Source organism: Poecile atricapillus, chromosome 27 (assembly GCF_030490865.1).
Source record: "Poecile atricapillus isolate bPoeAtr1 chromosome 27, bPoeAtr1.hap1, whole genome shotgun sequence".
NCBI classification, from domain to species: Eukaryota; Metazoa; Chordata; class Aves; order Passeriformes; family Paridae; genus Poecile; species Poecile atricapillus.
In genome coordinates, this window is record NC_081275.1 from 4754772 (window position 1) to 4781587 (window position 26816).

Below are 26816 nucleotides of genomic sequence, written 5' to 3' on the forward strand. Positions count from 1 at the left end.
GAGCGTCCCGCGCCCGCCGCCAGCGCCCGCCGGGGAAGCTCCGGGTGGCTCCAGGGCTGGGCCGGGCTCCGGGGCTGGGCCGGGCTCCGGAGCGTCCCGGGGACCGCGGGCCGAGCGGGGCAGCGCGGCACGGCCGGGCCGGTTCTGTCAGGCGCGGCCGGGGCAGCCTCGGGGACCTTCCGCGGCCCCGGCGGCGGGAGCGGGACTGTCGCGATAGAGAGAGCGGCTCTCGCCGAGCTGTTCGTCACCCGCGGGGCTGTCGCGACAGAGCGAGGGGCCCCGGGGCCGGCGGTGTGTCAAGGCCGGGGAGGCTTCGCGAAAGGGGAGCCCCAGTTGCCATCCACGTGCGCGGCCTTTAGGCTGTCACAGTGGGGTCCGCCAGGCGGGACTGTCACGATACGATCGGGGTTGTGAGGCCAGTCCTGGCAGCGCTGTTGTGACAGAAGTGGCTCCTCGAAGCCATCGCGGGCAGGGCTGTCTCGACAGGAGGGGTCCCTGTTCCCCCAGCCGGCCCCGGCCCCACGTCCCGCAGGTGGCGGCGGTGCCTGCCCGCGCTCCGGGGACGGACCCGGGGATGGATCCGGGGATGGATCCGGGGATGGATCCGGGGATAGATCCGGGGACAGATCCGGGGATGGACCCGGGGATGGACCCGGCCGGAGCTCTCCCGGCGCTGGAGCGGGAGCTGCGGGCGGCGCTGGCGGAGGACGAGCGGCGGCAGCGGGAGGGCGAGGCCAAGCTGCGGGCTCTGCGCCAGGGCGTCCCCGACTACAGCCAGTTCAGGTCCGGGGCTCGGGGACCGGCCCGAGGGGCCCAGCGGGGTCGCCCGGGCCCGGGAAGAGCAGGGAAGTCGTTTGGGGGTCTGGGACCCCTCGGGGTCTGAGCTCGGAGCTGATGGGCCGAGCTCTGCTCTTGGGGGACCCGAGGGGCAGCAGCCTCAGGATGCCCGGAACAGCCCCGGCTCCGAGGACAAAGCCCGCAGGAGTTTTGGGACACTCGGCCTTGGTTGAGATTTGTCCCAAAACTCCTCAGGTGGCCCCGTGAGGGCTGAGATCTGTCCCTGCTCCGTGGCCGGTCCCTGTGGTCGCCCGGCTGTGGCCAGCAGTGGAATGGCACTGTCCCCTCCCCAGGACACTGTACCCTCCTCAGAACACTGTGCCCTCCCCAGAACACTGTCCCCTCCCCAGGACACTGTCACCTCTTCCCATTCCCACCCCCAGCCCCCCCGCTCTCCCCACATCCCCAGGCCATGCTGGGAGTGCAGAAGCAGAGGGTGACTGTCCCCTGTGCTCTTCCCAGCCTGTTCCTGCTCCTGTCATTGCTCTGTCCAGGGGGTTGTGAGCAGGTTGGGATGGCAGGGAATGCTCCATGGAGCAGTGTTAGGCACTCCCAGTGCACTCCAAACTCCTGGATTGCCTGTGGATCCAGCCTGGTTTGATAGGTAGATGTAGGACTTTTACCACACTTGGGAGGGATTCTGGGACCAGATCAAATTCCATTCATGGATTCATATCTGTCTCATTCCCCCATACCACTTGATCCCTGAGAAGCAGGAAAATACTTTCAAATGGCTTTCCCCCCAAATACCTTGCCAGTCCCTATGATGGGATTCCTGAGGGATTTTAAGCTGATTTATCCTTGTATTGATAAGGGCCTGCTCCTCCAGCCTGTCCAGCCCCTCTGGGTGATCCATACAGCCCAAAGTCAGAAATTGGCTCAGAGAAGCACCTTGAAGCCTCAGTGTTTTCTCTTGCCACATGTCCTTCCTGTCCCTGTTCCCTTTAGGGAGATTGTGCTGGCCTCACACCTGAAGCCCCTGGAGAAGAAGGACAGGCTGGGACAGAGGAGGAATGTGCTGTGGAATCCCTGTGCAGCCCCGGCCAAGGCAGCACCTGCCCACGCTGTGGAGATCCCACAGGTGAGGGCGAGGCTGCCAGGACCATCCACAGCTGGAAATGACTCAGGAATCATCTGGGTGTTAAATGGAATGCAAGAGTTACTCAGGACTTGCTCTGGGTGCAAGCCAGCCCTCCTGGGCCCCTGGAATATCAGGGTTTGGATCAGCATGGGGTCAGGCTGGGCTCCTTCAGGAAGAGTCCGCTCTATCCCTGTGTGAATGGAGGCCTGGCTGCACACCCTGGATGGACCCAGAGCTCCCAGTGCCCCCATGGTGGCCAGGAACAGTCTGTGGGGGCTGTCTCTCCTGGCTGGGAGCAGCTCCCAGCTCCAGAGCCAGAGCCAGGGCTGTGCACCAGGATCCTCCCCGGAACAGCCTCCAGCTGCAGAGTCCCTGAGCACAGGCTTTGCCCATGGTTTAAGGATCATGGAAAAGGGCTGGGTTGGGTTAATCCTGACCATGCCTGACAAGCTCTCTGAGTCCCTCAGTGGTGGGAAACAGGGACACATTTTCTGTCCCAGTTGTTTGTGATTGGAGTCACCTCAGTCCTGCCCCTGCTGTGGGCTCTGTCCACGCTGGAGTGTCCTGGTCACTGGATGTTTCCCATGGATGTTTCACATGACAAGGCAATTTCATGGATTGCCTTATAAACAATCCCAAGGATTGTTTATGATGCTGGATTTCATTGGCCTGTGTTTATTACAAGATCTTTTGCAACTCTCCTGAGTAGCATTGTGTTTCCTTGGACTGAGCAATGATCTCCCCAAGCAAATCCTGCTCCCAGTCCCATCAGCACCAGGCTCAGATCTCCAGAGCTTTTCCCCTCTGTGCTCAGTCCCAGCTGATGTCACTTTGCCTTGTTCCCTGGCTGTAGAAAAGCTGCACATTTGCCTCCTCCTTCAGCCTGTGCATCAGTAACCCAGCAGGGATGAGCTCAGCAGTTAATTAGAGCTGGTATAAAATGGGATTTCCTTTACCTCAGCTCTCAGTCTCTGCTCTGCCACAGACCCACCAATGCTGGGTGGTACCAGGCAGGGCATCTGCACATCTTCTGGGGTTTGCATCTCCCACCTTTTCTCTGTCACTACCTGTTTTTTTCCTTTCAGTGCTTGGTGTTCCCTGTCCTGACCTCCATGAGATCCCTTCCCAGGCAATGCTGGTAGATCCAGAGTCTGACTCTGGTTGGGCTTGGGGTCACTCCACAACCATCTGACTTCACACTGGGTGTTACATCTCATCCCCACTCCCCTTTTCCCCCTGGGGGTCCCTGGTTTCTTAGGGTTAAAAGCACCTGGCATTTCCTTGTCTTCCCCTTTTCCTCCTCAGCAGCTCCTCGAGCTGTCCCTGTAAAAACATCTCAGGGTTTGTGTCTCTGTGGGCTGATTGGTGTGAGGGGATCAAAGTCTTAAAGAGGGAATGAAACAAAAGGATCTGAGTGTCTCCTTTCTCCTTCAGGAACTGGATCAGCTGCCTGGGACTGCTGCAGAATTTCACAGAGATTGGCGCAGATACTTGAAAAGTGGGACAGAGAAATACCAGTTTTTGCTGGAGCTCGGAGGGGAGGCCTTGGGCAGGATCTTCCAGGCTGATGTGGGCTTTGGTCTCCTGGGGGAATTCCTGACAGTGCTGGCAGAGAACATCCATCCCAGAGACAGAGCTGCCATCCTTCAGATCCTGCAGAGCCTGGCGGGCACCAAGCGCTTTGGGCTGAATGTGGCTCTCCTGAGCCAGGCCGAGAAGGAGAGCAGCCAGGATTTGTTCAGGAAGCTGCAGAGCAGGGATTGTCAGGCTGCTGGCCAGCCTGGTGGCCTGGCCAGCTGTGAGGCAGGGAGGGAAGCCCATCCCGTGGAGACCCACTTGGAAAAGGAAACTGAGGAGGAGAGGACAGTGGTGGAGTTGATGAAGTGTTACCAGGTCAGCTGAGGGAGCAGGAACACCAGGATTGAGCAGAAACAGGGGAAAAGAGGCCTAGAAAAAATTCAAAGCTTGACTTTAGCATCACCCAAGTCACAAGTTCTGTACAAATAAAGTTTAGCTCTCAAGCTGTGGTGCTGTCATCTCTGAGCAGAGTATCCTCATGGATGGGTATGGGAGAGTCTCTTGGATGAGGAGAAAACCAAGGGAAAGAAAACACTGGGTGGTAGTTTTGCAGGAGAAACCCAAACCCAGATGGTCTCTTTCCTCTTCCACCCCATCCACGGTCACTGAGGGGTTTTAGGAGATGTCATGGATGACAGTGATGACTGTCACGTCCATTTCCTTCTCAATCCCAGTGCAGCAAATGGCAGAGTCACCCTGGCAGACTGGAACCACCTACTCCCACCTGCCCTGGAGAAACCACCAGGTACCTGATGGCAGGGTCCAGGTTCACCCCTGAGGCCTGGCACTGGGCTTTGTGGCACCATTTGAGGGGACATGTGTGTCCCTGCACTCTGCTGCGGTGCCATTCCTCCTGCCTTTGCACAGCTGAGGACAACTGAGGGCTGGAGACTTCAACAAAAGATCCTGGAGTTACCCAAGATTGGGATGGGGGATTTTGATGCCGGAACAGCCCTGGCACAACAGTCACAGCTCTGGTGGGAACAGGCACACTGCTTGAGTGGTGCCAAGGCTCAGGGTGAGGATGTCGAGGCTGGGAGCAGCCTGCTGCATCCCCACCTCTTGGGAAAGGCAAAATCCCTGGGGTTTGGAGGGAAGACTCAGGAGAAATGCAGTGGAGCAGAGATTGTGTGAATGGTGACAGAGGATGGGGCTGTGAGACCCACCAGGACCCTTTCCAGGTCAGCCAGGTCATGGTGGGACCTGAGCTGCGCTGAGGGGCCAAGCAGGGTCTGTGAGGAGTAAACATGAGCTTCATCATCATCATCATCCTTGCCCATGTGGGCACTCAGTCAGGATCTGTGGGGAGGAAATCTGGGCATCATCATCATCAGCCTTGTCCACATGGGCAGCTGCTGGTGGGCACTGGAGAACCCATCCAGGCTGGAACATGATCCCCACAGGGCATTTGGGCACCCTGGACCATCCTCCCATTGGAAATTCCCGGTGTTCTGGCCACCAACAGTCAAACACTGCCAAGTCCCTGCTCTCCCTCCCCTCAGGGCAGGAGTGGGACAGCAAGGACTGATGTGGGAAACTCCCTGTTTTGGCACAGCTCAGTAGGGACAGGCACAATTTGACAGAGCCAGGGTTTGCTCCAGGTGGGATTTCACACTGACAGGATTTGTTCCTGGCTCTGCCACTGGTTGGCAGTGGGAGTTAAAGCTCACTAAAGTCCTTCTCAAAAGAAAACTTGGAGCTGGTACAAGACATTCTGGCCAAACTCTGGAGAGTTCTTGATCTGCAAGAGTGATTTATTACAGCGGTTTTTCTAAGAGGCTGCTAAAAACATCCACCACACTATTTAAATCCAATTAATACTTGCTTTTGTCACCCTTGTTTGCCTTGTTTTCCGTGTTGAGAACTGTGTGTCCCAAGCCCTTCATTGTTCCTTTTGAGCTTCTCAGCTGGAGCAAACCCATACCTTTTCTTTTTTTACTTCTTATTTTGGTGGGGTTGTTTTTATTTTTTTTAACTTGTGAAGGAGAAGTATTTTTCAAACTGATCTGATGATTTTCTTCAGAAATGGCTGATTTCAAGGTGTTTTTAACTTGCCCAATTACAGTTCCCGAGGAGTTGGGAGTAAATGTTTGTGCCTGACAAAGTCATCTCAAACGTCCCCCAAAGGTTGTGACATCTCTGCAGGGTTTTGGTGGACACTTAATCCTCAGAATGGAGCAGGATGTGCCCTCCAGGCTCATCTCCTTTTTCTGAGGATGTGGCTTGAGGATTTCAGCAAAAATCCCTTTGTCCAGGAGGGCACTGAGGGTCTCAGTGGTGCTCTGGCCCTTGAACCGTGTCGATGATGTGCAGCATCTCCAGTCCTCCCTCAGCCCCAACAGCTGCAGCAAGTCCTGGGAGCTTCCCAGGAGCTGCAGCCTGGGACTGTGTGGGCAAGGAGCTGGGTTTGAGGGTGAAGAACCCACAGCAGATCCCTGATTCCCATCCTGGGAAGGGGATCTCTCCCACCCCACTGCCCTTGGGCATTATCCCTGCACCCCCCTCCCCTCTGTTCAGTCCTTTGTGGGTGTTGGCCCCTGGAGTGCCCTGGGGCTCAGCCCTGAGCACATCCCCCTGCAACATCAGGATTGGTTTGGATTCCCAGAGGTCCCCACCACCCCAGATAATCCCCAAATCCCACGGTGCTGGCTGCAGAGAGGTGGATGCAGGCACAACCACGGAAGCCAAGTGTGCTCATTAGCTTTATTCTCATCCCGAGCTGCGGCAGCGTTAGTGCATTAATTCAGTAGCAAGGGAAGCTGCTCACGGTGTCCCAGCCCTGCACCATCCCCCTGCATTCCCACCCTGGGCACCACCCAGAACACCTCCTGCCCTGGGAACAGCAGTGATGGGGCTGGGTGTTGTGTTTCTGGAGTCAGAGCAAAGCTGCTCAGCACCTGACCAAGGTGACCGAGGGGACAGCACCCAAGGGCAGCTGTCTGCTCATCCCCAAGGGTGACAGGGCACAGGAAGTGCTGCTGGCTCATTGTTCCTATGTCAGGTGGCATCAGGCAGGTCCTGCTCATGGTCAGGGGCTGCAGTGAAGGTGGGGACAGGGCTGTGGGTGAGCACCAGGCTGGGCAACGACTCTGGGGGAGGATAAATGGGGCACAGGGCCCCATGCAGCCCAGGGACAAGGGGTTTCTTCCAATCCTATCTTGAATGCCCATGGAGGGGGTGACTCAGGCTCTGTGTGGGGCAGGGACTGTGGCTGGGGCAGTCCCAGTCCCCAGAGCCCCTGGCTCCCAGTGTGACCCCCAAGTGACAAGACTCCTCTGTCACTCCTTGGTTGCAGGTGGTACCTTGTGTTGTGAGACACTCACAGGTGCTCTGACACCTTTCTTCTCCTCCTCTGCACCCCTCTCCTCTCCATTTTCACCTGCATGAGAGTTCCCCACCATAGGGCTGTGGGTCACCCCTCACCATGAGTTCCTCAGATCTGTTTTTTCCTGCCAGTGTTGGTGACAGTCACCCAATACCATCAGGACAGCCCCGTGGCTCTGTGCCAGGAGAAGCCTTTGAGGCCACTGTGTAGCTCCACAACCCACCTCAGACACCTCAGCACCCTCAGGAACCCCTCCTGATGCTCGTTTTGTCACCCCCTGACTCCAACCCAAGAGCAAACTGCTTCTCCACGCTTCCCCTTCCTTTCCATCATCCTCTTCCATCCTCCCCTGCCTCTCCATCCTCCCCTTCCTCCTGCCCCTGCCTCCCAGCTGAGTTCACACAGTGCTTGGTGACAGGGAAAGGTCCCTCTCCAGCCGGTACCTCGCACCCTCATCCCCCCATCCGAGGGTGCTCAGGGTCTGGGTGCACCGGGGAGATCCAGGGAGGTCTCCCAGGTGGATCCGAGTGGATGCAGGGACATTGCTCCTGCCACCATCGTGTTGCCTTTCGGTGCACGGAGATTGAAACAGGACAGACTCTCCCTGGAGACCCAGGATGAGGCAGGAAGAGCCCCCAAACCCCAGGCGCTCCGTGCTGTGGGAATGTGGCAGCATCCCGGTGGGGAGCTCAGCCCGGCCCGGATCCGCTGGGCTGCCCCGGCTGCTGCCCGGTCCCGCGGGTGCTCTGCGGGCTCCAGCCCCAGCGGGCCCCGGGCACGGGGGCAGGGGAGAGCCGAGGGGTGCACGGGAGGGAGATGCCCCGTCCGAGCCGCCACCGACCCCTCCCGTGCCCCGAGCCCCCTGCCCTGCCCACCGGGAGGGACCGAGGCCCTACGGCCCCTCCTTGTGCTCCTGCTTGGACTCCTTCAGCACCTGCAGGCGGAGGCAGAGGGACCCTCAGCTCGGGGTCGGGTTCTGCCACCGGCTGAGCCTGCCCGGGCTCTGAACGAGCTTGGGGACAAGGACAGGGACAGTTTTCTCTGTGAGCTGCCAGCCTCAGCTCCACCAGGACCCAGAGCCAGATCATGCCATACTCTCAGCGATCACTGGCTCCCTGCCTGGGCTGCTCGTGGGGCTCAGGAATGGTGGCCCCATGTGCCAGTCCCTTGGGGACACCCTGTGGGGAGGTGGGGATGGAGCGTGGGTGACACAAATGAGAATTTCCCACCTCTCCATCTCGGGTCTCCACAGTTTTGACCACGATGCTCCTCTTTACATGGGCTTCTGACACAGATTTGGTGTCCAGGCTGGTCTCTGGGGAACATGGGCAGGACAAGGCAGTGACATCCTGCCCAGGGCATGGCCATTCCAGCCACACCCAAGAGGAGAAGCCCAAAGAAAACTGATTGGGCTGAAGACCCCTGAACCATGAGAGACAGCAGCCCTGGGGACACAACCGGCCCCAGGGACAGGGTTGGCCTCGGGGATGTGGGAGGCTGTGGGATCTCATGAGTCCTGTGGACACACTTGGGCTTCAGGGACAGCTGGAGACATTTCTGGCCTTGGAGATTTTGTTGACCATGGGTGGCTTTGGGTTGTGATTGAGCCTGGGGACAGGGTTGTACTTTGGGACACAGCTGGCCTTCAGGGTGTGGTTGTCATTCAGGACATGATGATGCGATCATCATCATCAGTCTTGGGGACATGTTCAGCCTTGGGGATATGGCCATGGCACCCTCCTCCCCCCACCCTGGGGGCTCCCAGGTGTCCAGGTTCCCTGAGATTCAGAGAAAATGGTCCCTGTAAATGGAGCAGGGATGGCCAAGGTGGCTTCTCCTGCCACAGAGCCCCCAGAAGCCCTCTCTGTGCCACCATCCCGCTCCCCCTTCCCACTTGTGGGGCACAGCCTCACCTCGGATCTGCAGGTTGGAGAAGCTCTGCACAGGGATGGTGATCCTGCAGGGGCAAAAGGAGCATTGGGAACAGCACAAGGTCCTGCTGCCCCCCAGCTCCTCCCTGGGGCTGTGGCAGCAGGGCTGGAGGATGGTCCCCAACCCAGCCAGACAACCCAGAGGGACCAGGAGGACTTGGGCTTGGTTAGGGGTGTGGCTGGGGTGGGAGGTGCAGGTGGAACTGTCACCTGCTCTCCTCGCCCTCCAGCAGCTTGCGGTACGTGGCGATCTCGATGTCGAGGGCCAGCTTGACGTTGAGCAAGTCCTGGTAGTCCTGCAGGTGCTGGGCCATCTCCTGCTTGAGGCTGTGGATGTCCTCCTCCAGCCGCACCACTGTGTCCTGGTAGCCAGCCGTCTCCAGGGCATAGCGCTCCTCCAGCTCCCGCAGCTGCCTCTCCAGGGACTCATTCTGGGGGGCCATGGGGGACCGTGACACCCTCCATGGCCACCTTCTCCTGAGAGCTGGGGGCTCTCCCCAGTGCCCGTGCATCTCCCACCCTCGGCACCAGCCTTTCCCCTGGCATTGGGTGGTGGTCCTGCCAGGGAACCCCCTGATGCTGGCAGCCCCCTGAGGCCGTGTCCCTGGCCTTGCACCCCACAGCTGTCACTTACGGAGCCCCGCAGAGCCTCCAGGTCGCAGGTGAGGGCCTGGAGCTGGCGCCGGTACTCGTTGGCCTCCTGCTTGGCCACCCTCAAGGCCTCGGCGTGTCGGGCGGCCGCGTCCGTCAGATCTGCAAACTGGGGCAGGGGATGAGTGCCATGGGGTGGGACCACAGGGCAGGGATGGGTTCTGGTGTGGGAACACAACCGTGCTCTGCTCCACAGCAGGGACATGTGGCAAGCAGAGACATCCCTGGCATGAGTGGGGACAACAGAGATCCTGAACCCTGCACACCACCGAGAACCACCCACCCCGAGTGATCAACCCCAGCCCCGAGATGGTGACACCCCAGGAGGGGACAGCCAGGCCATCTGTCTCTGGGGCAAGCAGCTCCCACTGCACCTTGGACTTGTACCACTCCTCGGTCTCCTGGACATTGCTGGCGGCCATGGCCTCGTACTGGCTGCGGATGTCGCGCAGGGCGGCCGTCAGGTCCGGCTTGCTCACGTCCACCTCCACGTGCACCCGCTGCCGGGCCAGCTGCTCCTGCAGCTCCCGCAGCTCCTGTGGGGACAGGGGGGTCAGGGCAGCCCCCTGAGCCCCGGGGTCCCCAGCCCCAGAGCGGGGTTACCTCCTCGTGGACCTTGTGGAGGAAGGCGATCTCGTCCTGCAGGGTCCCCACGCGCCGCTCCAGGTCCAGGCGAGCCAAGGCAGCATTGTCCACGTCCTGTCACCATGGGGGCACAGGAGAGACTGTCCCAGCTGGCCACCCAGCTCTCCTCTGTCCTCAGCTGTCATGTCCATTCCCTCCCACTCCCACCCAGCACTACCTCTCTCTGCCCATCATAGCATTTCCCAGTCACTCACTGCCCACTCCTGCCATTCCTGCCCATCCATGCTCTGTATCTGTCCATCCCTGCCCTTCCCATTCATCCCTGCTCCATCCCTGCCCTTCCCATTCATCCCTACTCCATCCCTGCTCCCTACCTGCTCACTGTAACACATACCAGTCCCTCAGTTCCTGCTCCTGCCCATCCCTGCTACCTCCCTGTCCACCCCTACCCCATCCCTGCCCATTCCAAAGGGAGCCCAGGCTGGGATCTGGCCTCTGCCCTCACCTGCCTGTAGGCAGCCAGGTTGCTCTCGGCCTCCAGCCTCAGGGTCACCTCGTCCTGCAGCCTGTGCCGGAGCAGAGGCACAGTTACACGTCTGGCACCGTGGCTGGTCACTCTCAGCCCACAGACAGACCCCCCTGAGCTGACACAGCCCCACAGCACCAGCAGCCCCCAAACCTAGGTCACCTCTTGCTTACCCCACACACCCCCACACCATCCCACACTGTTCCCAGGGGTCACCCATATCCCACCATGATCCTGGTACACACCAGTCCCTGGTCCCCAAGGCTACCCTGCTCATGTCTCAGGGGCCACTCTGACCCCTGGGGACACCCTGGACTCCATTCACATCCCAGGGATCACCCTGGCCCTTGTCATCACCACGGTTCCCATCACCAGAAAGATCCTGATCATCATCCTGGTGTCCATCCTGGTCCCTGCTTCCCCTTCGGTTCCAGTGGCCACCCTGGTCCTGGTAGTCACCCTGACACCCATCCCAAGTGGGCCACCCCGGTCCCCAGGGCCACCCCAAGCTGGACAGTGCCTTACTTCTGCTGGAGGCTGCCGAGGTCCTCCGCCAGGTTGTCCCTCTCCATCTCCAGCCTGGCCTTGGCGGTGGCCAAGTGCTCCACGCGGCGCCGCAGCTCCCGCAGCTCGTCCTGGTAGATGTCGGCCGTGCGCGAGGGCTCCTGGTCCCGCGCCTGGTTCAGCTCCACCACCAGCACCTTGTTCTGCTGCTCCAGCAGCCGAACCTTCTCGATGTAGCTGGCGAAGCGGTCGTTGAGCTCCATCATCTCCACCTTCTCGTTGGTGCGCGTCTCCCTGAACTCCGAGTTGAGCGCCGTGGCCAGTGAGAAGTCCATCTTGCCCGAGCCCAGGCGGGGACCCACACGGGGACCCAGCTGGGTGCTGTGGGGCACCCGGAGCCGGCCCGGGGGGCTGGCGGGGAGCACCCGGTACACGGGCACGGAGGGGCCGAAGCGGCGGCCGTAGGAGGACAGGCGCTGTCTCTCCATGCCGGACGGGTGGGCGCGATGTGTCCGGCCGGGGGATTTTATGGAGGCCGGGAGCCCCCGTCCTGCCGGCTGCCCGGCACTGCCCCGGCCGGGAGCCAGAGGGCCGGCAGGACGCCAGGCTGTGGCGCCCGGCGGGGTGGCTGTGCCCTGGCACCCAGCCCGGGCACCACGGCACAGCCCCTGCCCACCGCTGGCTCCTCCACCGGGCACTGCAGGGATTGGGGAAGGGGCCAGGGTGGGGACAGAGCGGTGGCCACGGGCACCCCATGGGCTGGGGGTGATGCCATGGGGCACTGGGGGTGCTGCTTATGAAGACCGACTGTTAGGTAGGTGGCTGGAGCCTCCTAAGTCCTTCCCATCCCAATGGGTCTGTGGAAGCACTGGGTGGTGGCCCTGGAGCCCCGGTCCCCGTCCCAAATCCAGGTCGGTGTTTATCCCACCCAGCTGAGTGTGCATGGCCATGTCACTGACCCCACACACTGACTCTGGGGAGCCTTTTGCCCCTGGTGGCACATGGCAGGGGGTGGTGGGGGCCAGGACTGGCTGCTAGGGGCTTTCCGCAGCGGCTGAAAGGGGTTTTGTGCGGAGCCAGAGCCGTGGCACAGCCGGGAGGGTCCTTGGTGCCAGGGCACGGCACTGCCGGGAAACGCGGGGGGCTGGATCCAGGGCCGGGCACGGGGCCACCGCCAGCCCCGTCCCTCCCAGCCACAGCATAATGGCCACAAACTGGGGCATGGATGGCTCTTGGGCACGGCCCGGGGAGGGGATGGGGGTGTTCTGGGGACGTGGGGACATGAGCGACACGTGGTGACACCGGCGTGGGTGCCCCGAGAGGCAGCCGGGGTGAGGCTGGGGGACAGGGGGGTCCCTGTGACTCTGCTGCAGGGACGGGGACAGGGATGGGGACAGGGATGGCAGCAGGGATGGGGACTGGCCCCGCCGCTGGCAGTAGATGGCAGCCGATGGCCGGGAAAGGCTCCTGCCTGCCGTGGGACGGGGACACCACAGCCACCATCCCTGGGCCACCAACAGTGGCCAGTGGGGAGGGCTGTGGCAGCGGCTGTGTCCCTGTGGGTGCCGTCTGGAGAGACCCAGAGCCGCCAGGGACCATACTGGTGTGACTGGTGGGACTGGGACAGCTCCCACCTCCCTCTTTAATCCCCAGAGGCTCCCTGCCCCCAGCCGGCCCCGTGTTTCCCCGGCTGTTCTGTGCTGCTGTCACCAGGGGTTGTGCCCACAGAAATTCCAGCCTTGGGGCCCCTACACAGCCCCCAGTGGCTCTTGTGTCCCCAGACAACAGCGGCACCCCTGGGGACACGTGCTGTGTGACAGCTCTGGTGACAGGGAACCTCCCTCCCTCCCTCCCTGGGCTGCACAGCGGGTGCAGTGGGGACAGAGCGGGGACTGGGGAGCTTTGGGGTCCTGTGGAGGCACCCGCTGCTCCCCAGGGATTGATTCTGTCCCGGCTCCCACGCAGCGGGATCAAAGCACGGGAAGCGGCCACTGCCGGCAGCGGAGGGAGGCAGAGCTGGGCTCCCCCTCCTCCTCCTCCTCCTCCTCCTCCTCCTCCCCTTCCCCGGCCCCCCTTAATGAGACAAACGAACTGGGAGTTTTAATTGGAAGCTTCCAGGCTCAAGGAGACAAAGGTGAGATGGGCTGCTGGCGGGCAGGGAAGGAGCAGGGAAGGAGCCAGGAGCAGCCGGTGACCCCGGCCCCGTGAGACAGGAGCACACCCGGAGCTGTCCCGGTGCCAGCCCCGCTCCTGTCACACGTGGTCACCACCGAGGGTGGCTGAGAGGAGCTGGTGCAGAGCACCAGATGTTCCAGTGCCAGATGTGCCCTGGCACGGCAGGAAAGGAGATCACAGGGGTGATGGGAGCACTGGTTCCTGAGTTCAGTGCTTGGGGGTCTCTGTCCCAGGGTGGCAGTGATGGAGCTGGAGCAGGAGGGAAATACAGAACAAAACCTTTTCCCCATCACTATACAGAGCTCAGGTCCCAGGAGGGCGGGTGGCTCCTCCACCCCTCACCTGCACTCTGGGACAGGGTGCCCAGACCCTCCCCGTGCCCAGAAGAGGGTGCAGAGGCACCCACAGGACAGGGATGATGGAGATGGGGGGAAGCCACAATGGAGCCCAACCCCAGAACTGGTGCCTTTTCCAGGCCAGCTCAGCTGGGAGCTGCTCCTGAACCCTGGCTCCCTGCAGGGGAAGCCTTGTGGGAGCCCAAAGAGGAGCTGTGAGAGGGGCTTTGGGAGCCAAAAGGAGCTGAAGAACAATTGGGGAAGCTGTGGTTTTAGGTGGTCAGGTCGTGTTGTAGCGGAGGCTGTGGGAGCCTGAAGGGGGGCACTGGCACAAGGAGGGAGAGGGAAGCAGAGCCCAGGGGAGTCTCTGAGGCCTCTCCCAGCCTGGGTGTCTCTCTCCCCCACTGCACCCTCCAGCTGATCCAAAACCCCACCTCAAGGAGTGAACCCATTGGAACTGGAGCCGTGTCCTCCAGCAGCTCCGTGACCCCATCCAAGCAGCTGTGGGAATGGGGAGACACAACAGCAACCCCAAAACACAGCCTGAAACCGTTCTGTGCCTGCACCGGTGCTGAGAGCTGCTGGCAGTCCTGGGGACAGGGGTGTGGAGGTGCCAGTGCCTCCTGGCTCCTGGCTGGCAGCAGACGTGGCCTCCAGCTGCCACGGGCCCGCAGAGCTGCCGGGTGCCTGGGCCCCACTGCCCGGGGCTGCTCGGCCTCGGCGCGTCCGGCTGCCGTGGGCAGGCGCTGATCCGGCCCCTGCGCGTTCTCCCCCAGCCCACGTCAGCAGAGCAGCTCCTGGACATGTTGGCCAAGGGCAGTAAAAACCGGGCACAGCGTCACACCAAGGCCAACGCCACCTCCTCCCGCTCCCACGCCATCTTCCAGGTGAGGGCTGCTGCCGCTGGGATCGCTCCCATTGCTGCTGGAAACGGGGCCGGGAAACTGCCAGCAACAACATCCCAGGGCTGTCCCCCTCAGCACTGAGCTGGCAATTTTGCTCCCCAGGGGCTCTGTCCATGTGCTCTCTGCTTCCTCGCTGCAAAGCTGCCAGTGGATTTCCGTGCCAGCCAGGCCCCTGCCCGAATTCACAGGGCTGTCACGGCTGCCTGGGCAGACGGAGGCTCTGGCTGTCACTTCAGCCTGAGCCTGCTGCCTCACCCCTTGCTGCTTGCAGGGGAGCAGCCCAGGTGTCTGGATGCTTTTCCAGCCAGCTCCCAGCTGGGCTCGTTGGTGGATCCTGGATTCCTGCCTGCCAAATCCCTGAGCTGTGTTGGAAATCTGCTCTTCCCGCTGCCAGCTCTGCCTCCCAACAAGCAAACCACGGGCTGGTGAGGATACAGGAGCAGTCCTCAGCTTCCAGCACCTCTGTGCCTGCAGGAGTTGTTCCTGGAGGGGGTGAAGGGATTGCAGGGCACTGGGGGAAGCACGTTGGGTTCTACCTGGAGATTTTTAGGGATTCAGAGGGGAAGGCACAGAGCAGTGTTCCCCCTGGCCTGCACCAGCCCTGGGCTTGGCACCCACAGCCCTGGCTGGTGCCTCCCTGGGGACTGTCAGGCTCTGTCTGGGGGCTGAGTTTGGTGGCAAAGTCCCCAGGAAGAGTGAGGTCTGGAGCTGCCTCCGTGTGTGAGCCCATCCCAGCTCATTCTGGGGCTTTGGGTGGGTTTGTTGCCCTTCAGGGACCCAACCAGCTGTACCCTGCTCCATCCCTGGGTGTGGGAGATGCAGATTGTTTTCCAACAATCTGCCTCCCTCCCTGACTTTGATTCTCATGTCATCACCACGTGTTTGGCTCACCATCATTGACACAGTTCAAGTGCCAGAGCATGTCTGGGACGCACAGGACAGCAGGATTTCTCTTGGGAAGGCTGAAATCCTCAGGTCACATCCTCAAACAAAGGAGATGAGCCTGGAGGGCACATCCTGCTCCCTGCTGAAACCCTGCAGAGGTGCCACCACCTTTGGGGGATGTGTAAGATAACTCTGTCAGAAACAAATATTGACTCCCAATTCTGTGCTGAGTTGTGTGAGTTAAAAACACCTCAAAAGCAGAGAGAGTACTGAAGAAAATTTCCAGATTAATTTGGAAAAAATTATTTTCCCTTCAAAAAGTCAAAACAAAACATTGAAAAAAATGTTGAAACCAAAACATAAGAAAATGTTCCTCACATTGGAAATTTCCTACATGAGGGTGATCCAGGGTATCCAAGTGTCCAGCGGGGGAGCTGCTGTCACTTGGCCGGTTTCCTGAACACCTGACATCTGCAGTGACACGTGTGGATGAGGAAGAAGATGCCGGTGATGATGGCAAAGCTGATGCCCACAGCCCTCATGACAAAGATTGACTCGGGGTCAGAGGGGCTCCGCTGGCGCCGGGGCTGGAAGGGGACACTGAGCTGGAAGCCGGCCACCAGCTCGCCCTCCCTCCAGCAGAAGTAGGTGGCTTTGTCCTTCCTGCGCACTCGCTGGAGGTGCAGGTGGTTCCCGTGGTCGATGAAGAGCCTCATGTGCTTCCTGACCCCCAGCAGGTAGTGGGAGCGGTAGAGCCGGACGGAGCCCTTGTCCCAGGCCACGGCGTGCTCGGGCCGCGCTCCCGGGCACGTGAGGACCAGGTCACTTTTGGGGGGCTGACTGTGGTACTGGATGGGGACACGGGGCAGGTGGGGCTTCTCACCCACCTTGTAAATGATGTTGGAGATGGACTGCACGCCCTCCTCGGGGACTTCCTTCTCTGGGCAAGGGGCCAGGCAGCTCCGGATGGCCACCTCGGGGCTGCGGAGGTGGAGGAGGCGCTGGAAGTGTGCGGGCACAGCCCTGGAGCCGCAGGAGGTGACGTTGGGCAGCGCTGTGCGGTACCGGGGCTTCAGCTGGGCACTCTGCACGTAACAGAGCCCGATCCGCCGCTGCTCACCCCGCACCCCGCAGCGGTCACAGCTCGTCCAGTCCCAGAAGGTGGTGAAGAGGGTGAATTCCTTCCCTGTGTAATCCTCTTGGACGTGCTGGTCCTTATCCAGAAAAGCCACCGTGATCTGCCTGGTGGGCTGCACGTCCACGTCGTAGCCATAGAAGAAGAGCCCGTCCTTGGTGCCACACAGGTAATGGCCCGAGTCCCTCACCTGGGCTCGGAACACGATCAGGCTGAACATGCGGATGCTGAAGCGCTTCAGGAGGTCGCTGCCCACGCGGATGTGGCTCGAGTCCACAATCACGGTGCCGTTGAAGTCTGTCAGCACCGTGGTTTCGTGGCTGTGCAGGTTCTTCTGGAAGTACCAGACAACAGATGAGGCCTCCTCAGGCTTGCACTTGCAGGGCAGCTCAAAGGTCATGTCAGCCAAGTACGCGACGTTCTCAAATATCAGGAAGGCGGGACATGCCATCTTCTTGAACACATCCCCTTTCTTCTCGATGGCAAAGGCCTGGAGAACATCCACCAGGGACAGGAGTATGGTGACTCCCAGCAGCCTCCTCCCCATCGCTCCGGGTGCTCTCTGGCCCAGCAGAACTCACACAGCCCAGCCAGGCATCTTCTGGGAGCATCCTGCCCTGAAACGGGCCAGCCTCTGTCACCCCCTCTGGAACCCCCCTGTCCCCAGCAGCTCCGGAGCATTGTCACCCACGTGCCTGGCAACAATGGAGCTGCTCTGGGACCAGTGGAACCCTCAACATCTCATCATGGTTTGAGTTGGATGGGAACTTAGAGAGGATCTCTAGTGCAGATCAACATCTTCATGGCTGGTGCCATTGAGAAGGTTTTGGCTTTTTGGGTTGTGCTTTCATGACTGGCACCTGTTAGAGAGGGCAAGAGAACCTTCAGCTGTGGGCTGGCCAATCTGACCAGAGGGGCTTTAAATGGAAAGGCTTGGGGAGTGGATTCCAAAGTGGCAATGCTTGTGCCATTGCTTCCTCCTGGGAGGAGATCAGGCCAGCCAGTGGAGCCTGATGTTCCTTGGCTCACAGGGCAAGCCCCATCAGCACTGTGGGGAAACCTCCCACACCCCACACGGTTCCTTGATCCCCTCTCTGAAGTACCTGGACACAAACAGTCACAGCATGGGGAACAAACAAGAACTCGAAATGTGAATGTGCAGTGGCAGAGCCGTGATCCCACTGCAATGACAGAGACACAGTTGGACAGCTCACCTGACTGGGATGTTGGCATGGATGGCCATGGCCATGTGTCCCCCACACCCCTCACCTGCACTCTGGGACACTCAGCAGAGGGCCCAGGCCTCCCACAGCAAAGGGTGCAGAGGCACCATCAGGCCCTGGGATGATGGAGAAAGGGGATGGAGCCCAACCCCAGAGCAAGAGCCTTTTCCGGGCTCTCCACACAACGAGGAGGCAGGAGAGAACAGCCATGTGTTTGCCCTTGGATTTGGAGCAGAACAATTTATTAAAAACACAGTAACTTATTCCCTAAACCCACCCATAACCTGCAAACACACAAACAGGACTGAGCCAGCAGAGGGGGCACGGACAGGGGCACGCAGCTGCCCCCGGAACCGTGGCCAGGGGAGCACGGGGGGGCAGGAGGGCAATGAGGGGCAGGAGGACACCGAGGGGCAGGAGGGCACGGGGGGACAGGAGGGCATTGCGGGGCAGGAGCGGATGCTCGCGGGGCTGCAGGAGGAACGGGGGCGAGAGGAACTGAAGGCGTTTGGAGTTTGAACTCTGGGAGAGGTGCTGGGGGGTGGATGCGGGAGGGCTGCCCGGAGCTCTGGCTGCTGCTGCTCAGCGCTTGGAGCCGGCCCGGGGAAGGAGCTGGGGCTCCGTGCAGCCGCTGCTGCCGGGGTGCCAGGGCTTGGGGTGCCCGGCGGGGACGGCTGGAGGCTGACACAACGCGGCCCCGGGGACACAGGAGGGCTCTGCGCTGCCCGGGGACTCCCTGCTGCCTTCCCAGGACTCTGCTGGCGCTTCCTCCGTGCTCGGGAGCTGCGGGAATTTTCTGATTGGGAATCTGTGCTCGACTCGAGCATGCTCTTAACCGGCCCGGGAGACATCGACCTGAAACTGGAGCACGGAGAGAGCTCCTGGAAGCATTCCGGGTCGGGGCTGGGCACAGCGGGATCTGGCATGGCGACAGGCGCCTCGGCTAAAAGAGCAGAGAAGAAAGAGGGTCACCTCCCTGTCTGCAGCTCGGGAGCACCCCCAATCCCTGGAGCACCCCTGTGCCCCCAGCTCAGTGCAGACCTGCCCTCCCAGCCCCGCAGCAGCCCTGTTCCATCAAAGCGCATCCAGCTCCGAGAAGAAGAGCCGGCAGAGGCGCCGGGCTGGTCCCACAGGCGGTGCCCCGGGGCAATGCCTGCGCTGTCCCCGGCAAACGGGGTCTGCAGAACCCGCCCCGCTCCCAGGATCGCGCCGTGGCACGGAGGAAGAGGAGGAAGAGCTCAGAGCCGGCTGCCGGCTGAGGCTCCATCCCGGCTGGCTCGGGCAAGGGAACCAGGGAGGAGAGACGGAGACGGGAGAAGCGCGGCTCAGATCTGCTGCCCTGGGCTCCTGGGGCACGGAGATCCCTCTCGTGGGAGCTGTCTCACACACACGAGCTGAGCCCCCCGGAGCCCAGAGCTACTCCCGGCTCCTGCTTGAGGTGCTGCCGAGCTCGGATCGCTCTGCACGACCCGCTTGGTGGCACCTGGGGACATCCCCGTTTCCTCTGCCCCGTGCCCACCGCGGCCGGGAGCTGTGTCCCAGCTCCAGCGCCCATCGAGACACAGAAGAGGGGCCAATCCCCACTGTTCCCACCCCAAATCCTCACCGGCACAGCTCAGCTGCATTCCCGGGGCTGGGGCAGCCTCGCTGGGCTCTGTGGGGCTACAGGGAGGAGAAGATTCCTCCAGCCCTAAGGCCTCCACCGATCCTATGGATTCCTCCAGGGCCAGGATCTCCACTTCCTTTGTCTTCATACTCATTTCATCAGGGCAGAGGCTGTGAGTAGAGTTTTGGGGTAAGAGAGTCAAACTTGGAAGCTGGGACATTCCCAAGCTGTAAATCCCTTCCTGGAGAGCCTGAGCTGCCAGGTGTGTGTGCAGCTGTGGGTGACAAGGGACCCGGGACAGGCCAGCATCTCCAAGCACAGCCCTGGTCCCACATCCATCCAGACCATGGACAGCCCAGTCTGCCCAGGCCGAGAAGAGGCAGCAGGACATGGGGAGGACACGAGGACACTCACTTCTGTTCCTGGTGCCCAGACAGCTCCTGCAGCAGGGGACTTGGTGTACTGGCCTGGAACTGCAGATCGGGCAGGGACTCTGTTCTGGAGCTGCAGAGAGACATCCCGGAGCACTGCAGCTGCAGGGACTGGGACAAGGAAGTGGTTAAAACACAATGGGGCAGCACACATCCATCGCTGGGGCTGGAGCAGGGCCGTTCCTCAGCCTCCTCCAGGCTCCAGGGCCCCCGGGTGGCTGCAGGGGACACGATCCGTGCTCCGAGACCTGCTGCCGTGGGCAAAAGCCCTGCGGGGTCTGGGCTGAGCAGCTTTAGCAGCAGAGCAGGCACACGCTGCTGAAGCTCCATCGGCAGCTCCTGCCCGCAGCGGCACCCCCGGGCTGGGAGATTCCCACGGGGTACGGGAGGCACCAGTGCACCCCAGCGGGCACCCTCCTGCCGCAGCCCCGGCAGGGCTGTCCCGGTGCTCACCGGCAGCAGGATGTGCCTGGCCCGGCTGGCGAAGCGCAGCGTGTTGCAGGTGTCGGGGCCGGCGGGCGCCGCGGGGCTCACGGCTGCGATCACGGTGCAGCGGCAGCTGCTGCCCAGCGAGTCCTTCAGCAGCCGAGTCAGTTTGCTGTCCCGGAACGGAACGTGGCTCTGTCTGCCCTGTCCCGACACACAGAGGCTCCGCTCAGCTCCGTGCCCTGGGGACACCCTCCCGGACCCGTCCCGGAGAGCCAGAGCCCGGCCGGGAGCTGCCTCACCCTGGCTCCGGTCAGAGCTCGGACAACGCTTTTGAGGGCCAGCAGCGAGCGGCTGATGCTGGTGGCCTCCCGCAGCCCCTGTCCCCGGCTCGGTGTGTCCCATGCTCGCCCCGAGCCCGCCAGGTCAATGAAGCTCAGCTTGGCCACGCACGAGTCCCCGGCCGGGCCACCACTGGTGTCCCACTGCTTCACCTGGATCTGCAGGGACAGAAAGGGCTGAGGCTGTGGCTCTACACAGGTGCTCTGGGAGACACAGCTCTGTGTTTTCAGAGGAAGAGCCAATGAATCCTGAGGGGAGATGAGGAAGGAGGAGGAGAGGAATCTGGCACATTGGGAAGACAAGCCAAACACCTGGTGATGACACAAGGAGCAGAGCCAGGGGAGGGATCTGGCAGGAAAGGACAGCTATGGGAACAATCAGCACCTCCCATACTCGATGATAGAGAGGGATATGGCTGGTCAGGTCTTCAGAGGGACTAGAAAAGCATCCAGACACCTGGGCTGCTCCCCTGCAAGCAGCAAGGGGTGAGGCAGCAGGCTCAGGCTGAAGTGACAGCCAGAGCCTCCGTCTGCCCAGGCAGCCGTGACAGCCCTGTGAATTCGGGCAGGGGCCTGGCTGGCACGGAAATCCACTGGCAGCTTTGCAGCGAGGAAGCAGAGAGCACATGGACAGAGCCCCTGGGGAGCAAAATTGCCAGCTCAGTGCTGAGGGGGACAGCCCTGGGATGTTGTTGCTGGCAGTTTCCCGGCCCCGTTTCCAGCAGCAATGGGAGCGATCCCAGCGGCAGCAGCCCTCACCTGGAAGATGGCGTGGGAGCGGGAGGAGGTGGCGTTGGCCTTGGTGTGACGCTGTGCCCGGTTTTTACTGCCCTTGGCCAACATGTCCAGGAGCTGCTCTGCTGACGTGGGCTGGGGGAGAACGCGCAGGGGCCGGATCAGCGCCTGCCCACGGCAGCCGGACGCGCCGAGGCCGAGCAGCCCCGGGCAGTGGGGCCCAGGCACCCGGCAGCTCTGCGGGCCCGTGGCAGCTGGAGGCCACGTCTGCTGCCAGCCAGGAGCCAGGAGGCACTGGCACCTCCACACCCCTGTCCTCAGGACTGCCAGCAGCTCTCAGCACCGGTGCAGATGAGTCAGTCCCAGCCCTTGTGCTTTTCTTGTGCCCTTTCTTCCACTCCTACCTTGTGGAAGGAGAGACCGTGTGCCACAGCTCCTTTCCCGGGCTGCTCCCAGACGTTCAGTGGGCTCCCAGGCTCCAGCATGTCGTAGACACACTCTTTGTACACCTGGAGCAGAAATTCGAGGTTAGGCTGAGGTTTGGTTCTCTGGGATGGAGCTGGGAGAAGAGCTGGATACCCCTGCAGGGTCTGGCACAACTGGGGGTTCCCCCTGACCCCACCTCTGGGACCTCATTCCACCGGGAGCAGCTGATGGGGCTCAGAAAGCAGGGACAGCTCCCAGAGCTTTGCTGGGTAGTTCCCTCAACCCTGCTCCTCTCCAGCCCTTCCAGCCAGGAAGCTCTCACTTCTCTGTGAGCACGGCAAGGGAGAGCCCCCTGCTCCAGCTGGCAGAAACCAGCAGCACCAGCTCACTCCACCGGGTGGGTGACCCTGCTTCCAGTCAGGCACAGCAGGGGACACTGTGTGTACCCTGAGCGTGGCACTACAGCCTCTGGATCAACCCCAAATCTCTTCCCTGGGGACACTGAGGCAGGGGGGAACACGCTGGGTGACAGCAAACCTGCTGGTAGGAGACAAGGACCTCCCAGCTCTTGTCCTTCATGGCCTCGAGCCTCTTGTACAGCTCCACCGTGGCCAGGTGCACAATGCCAGGGCTGCTCTTGGAGCCCACCATGGTGTGGGTTTTCCCGACTCCTGAAGCACCGTAGGCAAACACTGGAAGGAGAAGGGGTGGGTGGTGAAATGATCTATCACTACTCACCTGGTGCAGCAGAAGGCTGGGTCCTGTCTGGAGAGCAGAGCAGAGCAGAGCAGAGCAGAGCAGAGCAGAGTAGGGGAACTTCCCACACAGACAAGACACGAGGTAAAACTCCTAACTTTCCTCACTGCTCCAAAGGGCAACTTTCCCCCCTGTTTTCAGCCTCTCTAATGCAGCAGGGACAGAACGAGTCTCCAGATGAACGCTGCTCCCATGCTCAGGTCACCTCTGACCCTCTCCCCATGAGGCATTTCTGATTCCTCTCTTTTACCCCAATCTTCCAGCACCTCCTTTGAAGCCTCCACATGATCTGGAGCCTCAGCCTTCCTCCCGAGGGCAGCACTCAGTGCTGGAGCTTGGAGACAGGGGCAGCCCTTCAGTGGCTCTCAGAAACCACCGAGAGCTGGAACAGCATCCCCTGGTCCGAGCACCTGGTTCAGGTGAGCCTGGAGAGTGCTGGGCTCCCCCGGGGATGTGCCCATGACACCCAACAGCTGCCGGCTGGTTCGGGGGCGGCAGCAGCAGCCAGGGGCTGTGGGAGCTGTCCTGGAGCTGTCAGACCCCGCTCTACAGAGCCATTCAGCCTGGGAAGGAATGGCAAAGAGCCAAGGCTCTTTCTCCATGCATCCATCACATTTCTTCTCATCCTTCCTGACCCAAGACAGACAAGAACAAGTGATCCTTGTCCCTCAAAATGCCTGGACAGCTCCTGCCCAGCCTCACCTCTACCCCAATGCCGGTACCCATCCTCTCCACCCCGACTCCCCGGGTGCCAAGCACTGCTGGAACCGACAAGCTTCAGGCTGTGGGATTTTGGGTTGCTGTTGTGTCATCCCATTCTCAGAGATGCGTGGGGGCTTCCAAATTAAATTCAGGGCTCTGCTGAGCCCACCCAGCCTGGGAGCGGATGGGGCAGGGGCTCCTGCAAGGATCAGAGTTGTGTGCCAGGGTTTACCGGAGCAGTTGTAGCCAGCGAGGAGGGAGTCCAGCAGAGGGAGCGTGGTGTGCTGGAACACCTCCTCCTGCGTGGCCCCCTCGGTAAAAACGTGGTCGAACACAAATTTGAGGTTCCTGCGGCGGCGGCCGGGGCTGCGGGCGGGCGGGGCGGCTCCGCCGGGCTCCTCCAGGCTGAGCAGCACCTCGTGCTGGTCCAGGACGTGCAGGACTCGGGGTGCAGCTCGCTCCCGGCGGCTGGGGGGCCTCACACGCAGCACCACGGTCATGGAGCCCTCCTGGGGCATGGGGCTGCTGGGGGCCACGGCTCCCGATCCAGGGATCTGGGTACTGATGCGGTCTGGGGGGGAACAGGTTCAGCTGGAGGGTGCAGTGGGGAGGGAGATGCCCAGGCTGGGCGAGGTCTCAGAGCCGCCCCCATTCCCCGGGGTCTGCACCCAACCCCCCGTGCCAATGGCGCCCAGTGCCCCTTTGGAGCCCCCCATGAGCCTGAACCTCCATTCAGCCTCCCACAGCCTCACCCAAAACCCCGGCCCCCCTTGGTGTCTCCTTGGATCCCAACGGCCCTACAAACCCCTCCACGCTCCTACTGCTCCCCTGGACCCCACAGCCTCCCCAAAGACCCTAAATCCCTTTGAGACACAGCCCCCTCCCACAGCCTCCCCAAGGGTCCCAACATCCCCCTTCCAGCCCACTCAGCCTCTCCCACGACCCTCTCAGGACCCTCTCACTCCTTTGGTCCTCCCAGAGCCCCCTCCCGTAGTCCTCCCTCCCTCCCCGTGTCCCCATCCCTCCCCAGCCCGGCACAGCAGAACGGACCCATGGGGACGGCAGTACCCCCGCGTGGGGTGGCGGTGCCGGCTCTGTGCAGGGACGGTCACCGGGAAGGGGAAGGGACCTCCGTGCAGGTCACCGGGAAGGGGTTTCTGGATCGCCTCCGCCTGCAGCGAGCAGAGCGCGGCTGAGCGGAGCCGGGAGCGGCGGCCGCGGGACACCCGGGCCGTTGTCACTCGCGCTCGGGATCCGCCGGTGCCCGGCAGCCCCGGAACGTTGTCACTCGTGTCGCTGGAGGCCATGGAACTGTGCCGGCACCAACGGAGCCCCGGATTCATTATCGTGGAACCACACGGTCACTGACGGGTTTGGGTTGGACGGGACCCTAAAAGGTGATCCCGTTACAGCTCCCCAGAGGGGAGGGGCAGCATCTCCTCTTTCACCCACCTCTGGCCACTCTTTTGCTGCAGTTCAGGATGGGTTTGGCGTTTGGTGCTGCCACTGCTCGCTGGTGGCTCAGGTACAGCTTTTCCTCCACTGGAACCCCCAAGTCCTTCCCTGTAGGGCAGCTCTGAGCTCTTCTCCCACTCTGTGCTGGTGCCTGGGACTGTCCCTGCACAGGTGCAGCCCCTTGCCCGTTGTTTTATTGAACTTCATCGTGTTCTCTTGGTCCCACTTCTCCAGCTTGTCCAGGTCCCCCTGGATGTCACCTGCCCTGCAGTTTTGTGTCACCTTTGCTAACATGCTGAGGGTGGGCTCGAGCTGCTGTGTGTGTGTCAGTGAGGAGGGGATTGCAGAGCCCTGGTGCCACCAGAGAGCCCCCAGGGACACCCCTGGTCACCGACCTCCCCCAGGACATGGGAGCCCACAGCCCAACCAGTTCCTCACCCAGCCAGCAGCCCAGCCCTCCCAGCCCTGTCCCTCCACTGCAGACATGTCCTGTGGGACCGGGCATGGTGTGCTGGATTTTCAAAGGTGATGAAGGAAGCTCCAGCCTGTGGGTGCAGCTGTGGATTAGGGGGTCTGGGGATGTTGCTCTGTCGCAGTTTGGGGTGTGTAATGAGGGTCCCACATGTTGAGGACCACATTTAGTGCACAGAGCTTGGGGACAGAGCCCCCAGCAAGGGGCCAGGACCTGGCACTGACCCAAAGGGCCCAGGGGTCCTGCAGCACCGGGCAGGTAACTGGACACTTGGACACAGCAGGAGATGATGGCTCAGCAGGAGGGCCCCACTGTCAGGTGCACAGACTGGGAGGTGATGGAAGCCTGGGAGATCCTTTGTTGGGGTCCCTCCCCAGAAGTTCCACCTCAAGCTGTTACTGAGCTGCTCCACCATGATAAAATTCCTTAAAGGAACCAGAGCCTGGGACTGCACTCTGGGAGCCCTGGGCCTGAGCTGGAGAGGAAACCAGGAGCAACTGTGGGATGGGGTGGGGGGAGCCAACAGGGCCCCTCAAGGCACTGCTGATGGCCTCGGCCCCACCAGTGCCAGTCTGGGGTGGGACTGCAGCTGTCAGGGCAGCTCCAGGATGGATGACAGGGAAGTTTCCTGAACAGTTTCTAACCCAGGTGGGATCTCAGGTCACCTTCCTTCTCCAAACATCCAACTGCCAGCACCAGGTGGATGATACAGTATGTCAATAGATAGGGAACAATCAACCCTTTTTTGTGATTTTATATTGATAATCCTTTTTGGCCTATGGCAACTCTGTTGACCTTAGCTTTGTTCTGTTTGGTAGCTGCAATAATATTGTGTGTCAGGGCATTGTGTTAAATCCCTTGAAACTTTTCCCTTTGAGTATACTAGCAGGAATGCCCCATTAAAATCACAGGAGGAATTCCTGATGAGGAATCTCTGGAGCTGCTGCTGTGAAGGGGCTTCAGTCCCAGCAGTGCCAGTCTGGAGGGGGAGGAATGTGACTGCCAGAGGGGCTTTGGGATGGATTGCCAGAAAGTTTCCTGAACAATTGCTGACCCACATGTGACCCCAGCCCACCTTCCTTCTCCAAACACCCAACTGCTGATACTGGATGAGTTCACCTGGGATCCTTGCAGCAGGGAGGAAACAAAGGGAGAGTGTTAAAATTTCCTGAGCAGATTCCACATAGGTTCTAAGATTGGGTTTGTGTCTCTCCATTGTCCATTTTGGTGCAGTTACTGCAGTGGATGGAGTCTGGGGCTGGGCTGTGCTTGCACCTGCTGCGGGTCCGGGGGAGCAGGATCTGAGCCAGGCTCGGCAGGGACAGAGCGAGCCCAGAGCCCTTTAAAGAATGCAGTGGGAAACTGTTTACAATTCTAGGCTGTATCGTGTGCTGGACACTGTTTAGTGGGCGGTGATTCCACTTTGAGGCACTTCCATGGCAGGATCTCCTCCTGTGCAGCTCCCAGGCTGCCCGCGGTGTCGGGCGGGGCACAAACCCCCGTGAAGGAGCTGCTCCCTCGGGAGTGCTGCTGATGCTCACGGAGCCTCCTCGGGAAGGGGAGCCAGGGCGATCCGCAGCGAAACCTGGAACTATTTATGCCATAGTGCCAACACCTTCCCCTTTGGGCCCGCTCAGCCCCTCAAGACCTGACGCTCTGTTAAGCCACGGCCTCCTCATTGTACCTGCACCTCCTTTGCGGGTCCCAAAGTCCCTCGCACAGGGCGCTGCACCCACTTCGTGCGGCCCCGGCCCCGGCCCCGGCCCCGGCCGCGGCCGCGGCCCCGGCCC

At 61.2% G+C, this 26816-nt stretch overlaps 4 protein-coding genes across 6 annotated transcripts; 1 reads left to right on the forward strand and 3 right to left on the reverse strand.

Moving 5' to 3' along the window:
• The first annotated feature begins 94 nt into the window (after window positions 1-94).
• CCDC103 (coiled-coil domain containing 103) lies at window positions 95-3928 on the forward strand. Its single transcript, XM_058857958.1, has 3 exons — window positions 95-783; window positions 1786-1918; window positions 3353-3928. The coding sequence occupies exons 1-3, from the start codon at window positions 575-577 to the stop codon at window positions 3818-3820; spliced, it is 810 nt and encodes a 269-aa protein (XP_058713941.1). The 5' UTR covers window positions 95-574; the 3' UTR covers window positions 3821-3928.
• Window positions 3929-7868: 3940 nt separating this feature from the next.
• On the reverse strand, window positions 7869-11353 carry GFAP (glial fibrillary acidic protein). The gene is made up of 8 exons (XM_058858021.1): window positions 11040-11353; window positions 10494-10554; window positions 10007-10102; window positions 9778-9939; window positions 9387-9512; window positions 8963-9183; window positions 8727-8778; window positions 7869-8134 (listed from the first exon to the last, which is right to left on the reverse strand). Exons 1-8 carry the CDS (start codon window positions 11351-11353, stop codon window positions 7919-7921), a joined length of 1248 nt encoding a protein of 415 aa, XP_058714004.1. The 3' UTR covers window positions 7869-7918.
• A 4400-nt stretch (window positions 11354-15753) lies between these two features.
• FAM187A (family with sequence similarity 187 member A) lies at window positions 15754-17000 on the reverse strand. Its single transcript, XM_058858216.1, has one exon. It carries the CDS (start codon window positions 16998-17000, stop codon window positions 15759-15761), a length of 1242 nt encoding a protein of 413 aa, XP_058714199.1. The 3' UTR covers window positions 15754-15758.
• Window positions 17001-17913: 913 nt separating this feature from the next.
• On the reverse strand, window positions 17914-26786 carry KIF18B (kinesin family member 18B). Of its 3 annotated transcripts, XM_058858272.1 has the most exons (10): window positions 24150-26786; window positions 23332-23670; window positions 22179-22333; window positions 21620-21724; window positions 21240-21350; window positions 20442-20639; window positions 20167-20343; window positions 19697-19824; window positions 19283-19452; window positions 17914-18619 (listed from the first exon to the last, which is right to left on the reverse strand). In XM_058858272.1, the coding sequence occupies exons 1-10, from the start codon at window positions 24151-24153 to the stop codon at window positions 17937-17939; spliced, it is 2070 nt and encodes a 689-aa protein (XP_058714255.1). In that variant the 5' UTR covers window positions 24154-26786; the 3' UTR covers window positions 17914-17936. The 3 variants fall into 3 exon arrangements, with proteins under 3 accessions (XP_058714255.1, XP_058714257.1, XP_058714258.1); XM_058858274.1 differs by lacking the exon at window positions 24150-26786 and having other exon boundaries at window positions 19697-20343; window positions 23100-23464; XM_058858275.1 differs by lacking the exons at window positions 22179-22333; window positions 24150-26786 and having other exon boundaries at window positions 19697-20343; window positions 22380-23464.
• Between the last annotated feature and the right edge of the window lie 30 nt (window positions 26787-26816).

Coding starts and splice junctions, on each gene's coding strand:
- GFAP (XM_058858021.1), bottom strand. CDS start 11,353: ATGGACTTCTCACTGGCCACGGCGCTCAACTCGGAGTTCAGGGAGACG. Junction 9,513..9,777: donor AGGAGTGGTACAAGTCCAAG/GTGCAGTGGGAG, acceptor CCCCTGCCCCAG/TTTGCAGATCTGACGGACGC. Junction 8,779..8,962: donor CTGGAGGGCGAGGAGAGCAG/GTGACAGTTCCA, acceptor TTGCCCCTGCAG/GATCACCATCCCTGTGCAGA.
- CCDC103 (XM_058857958.1), top strand. CDS start 575: ATGGATCCGGGGATGGATCCGGGGATGGATCCGGGGATAGATCCGGGG. Junction 784..1,785: donor CCCGACTACAGCCAGTTCAG/GTCCGGGGCTCG, acceptor TGTTCCCTTTAG/GGAGATTGTGCTGGCCTCAC. Junction 1,919..3,352: donor ACGCTGTGGAGATCCCACAG/GTGAGGGCGAGG, acceptor TTTCTCCTTCAG/GAACTGGATCAGCTGCCTGG.
- FAM187A (XM_058858216.1), bottom strand. CDS start 17,000: ATGGGGAGGAGGCTGCTGGGAGTCACCATACTCCTGTCCCTGGTGGAT.
- KIF18B (XM_058858272.1), bottom strand. Junction 20,640..21,239: donor GCTCCCACGCCATCTTCCAG/GTGAGGGCTGCT, acceptor CTGTCCCTGCAG/ATCCAGGTGAAGCAGTGGGA. Junction 19,453..19,696: donor TCTGGGCACCAGGAACAGAA/GTGAGTGTCCTC, acceptor CTCTACTCACAG/CCTCTGCCCTGATGAAATGA.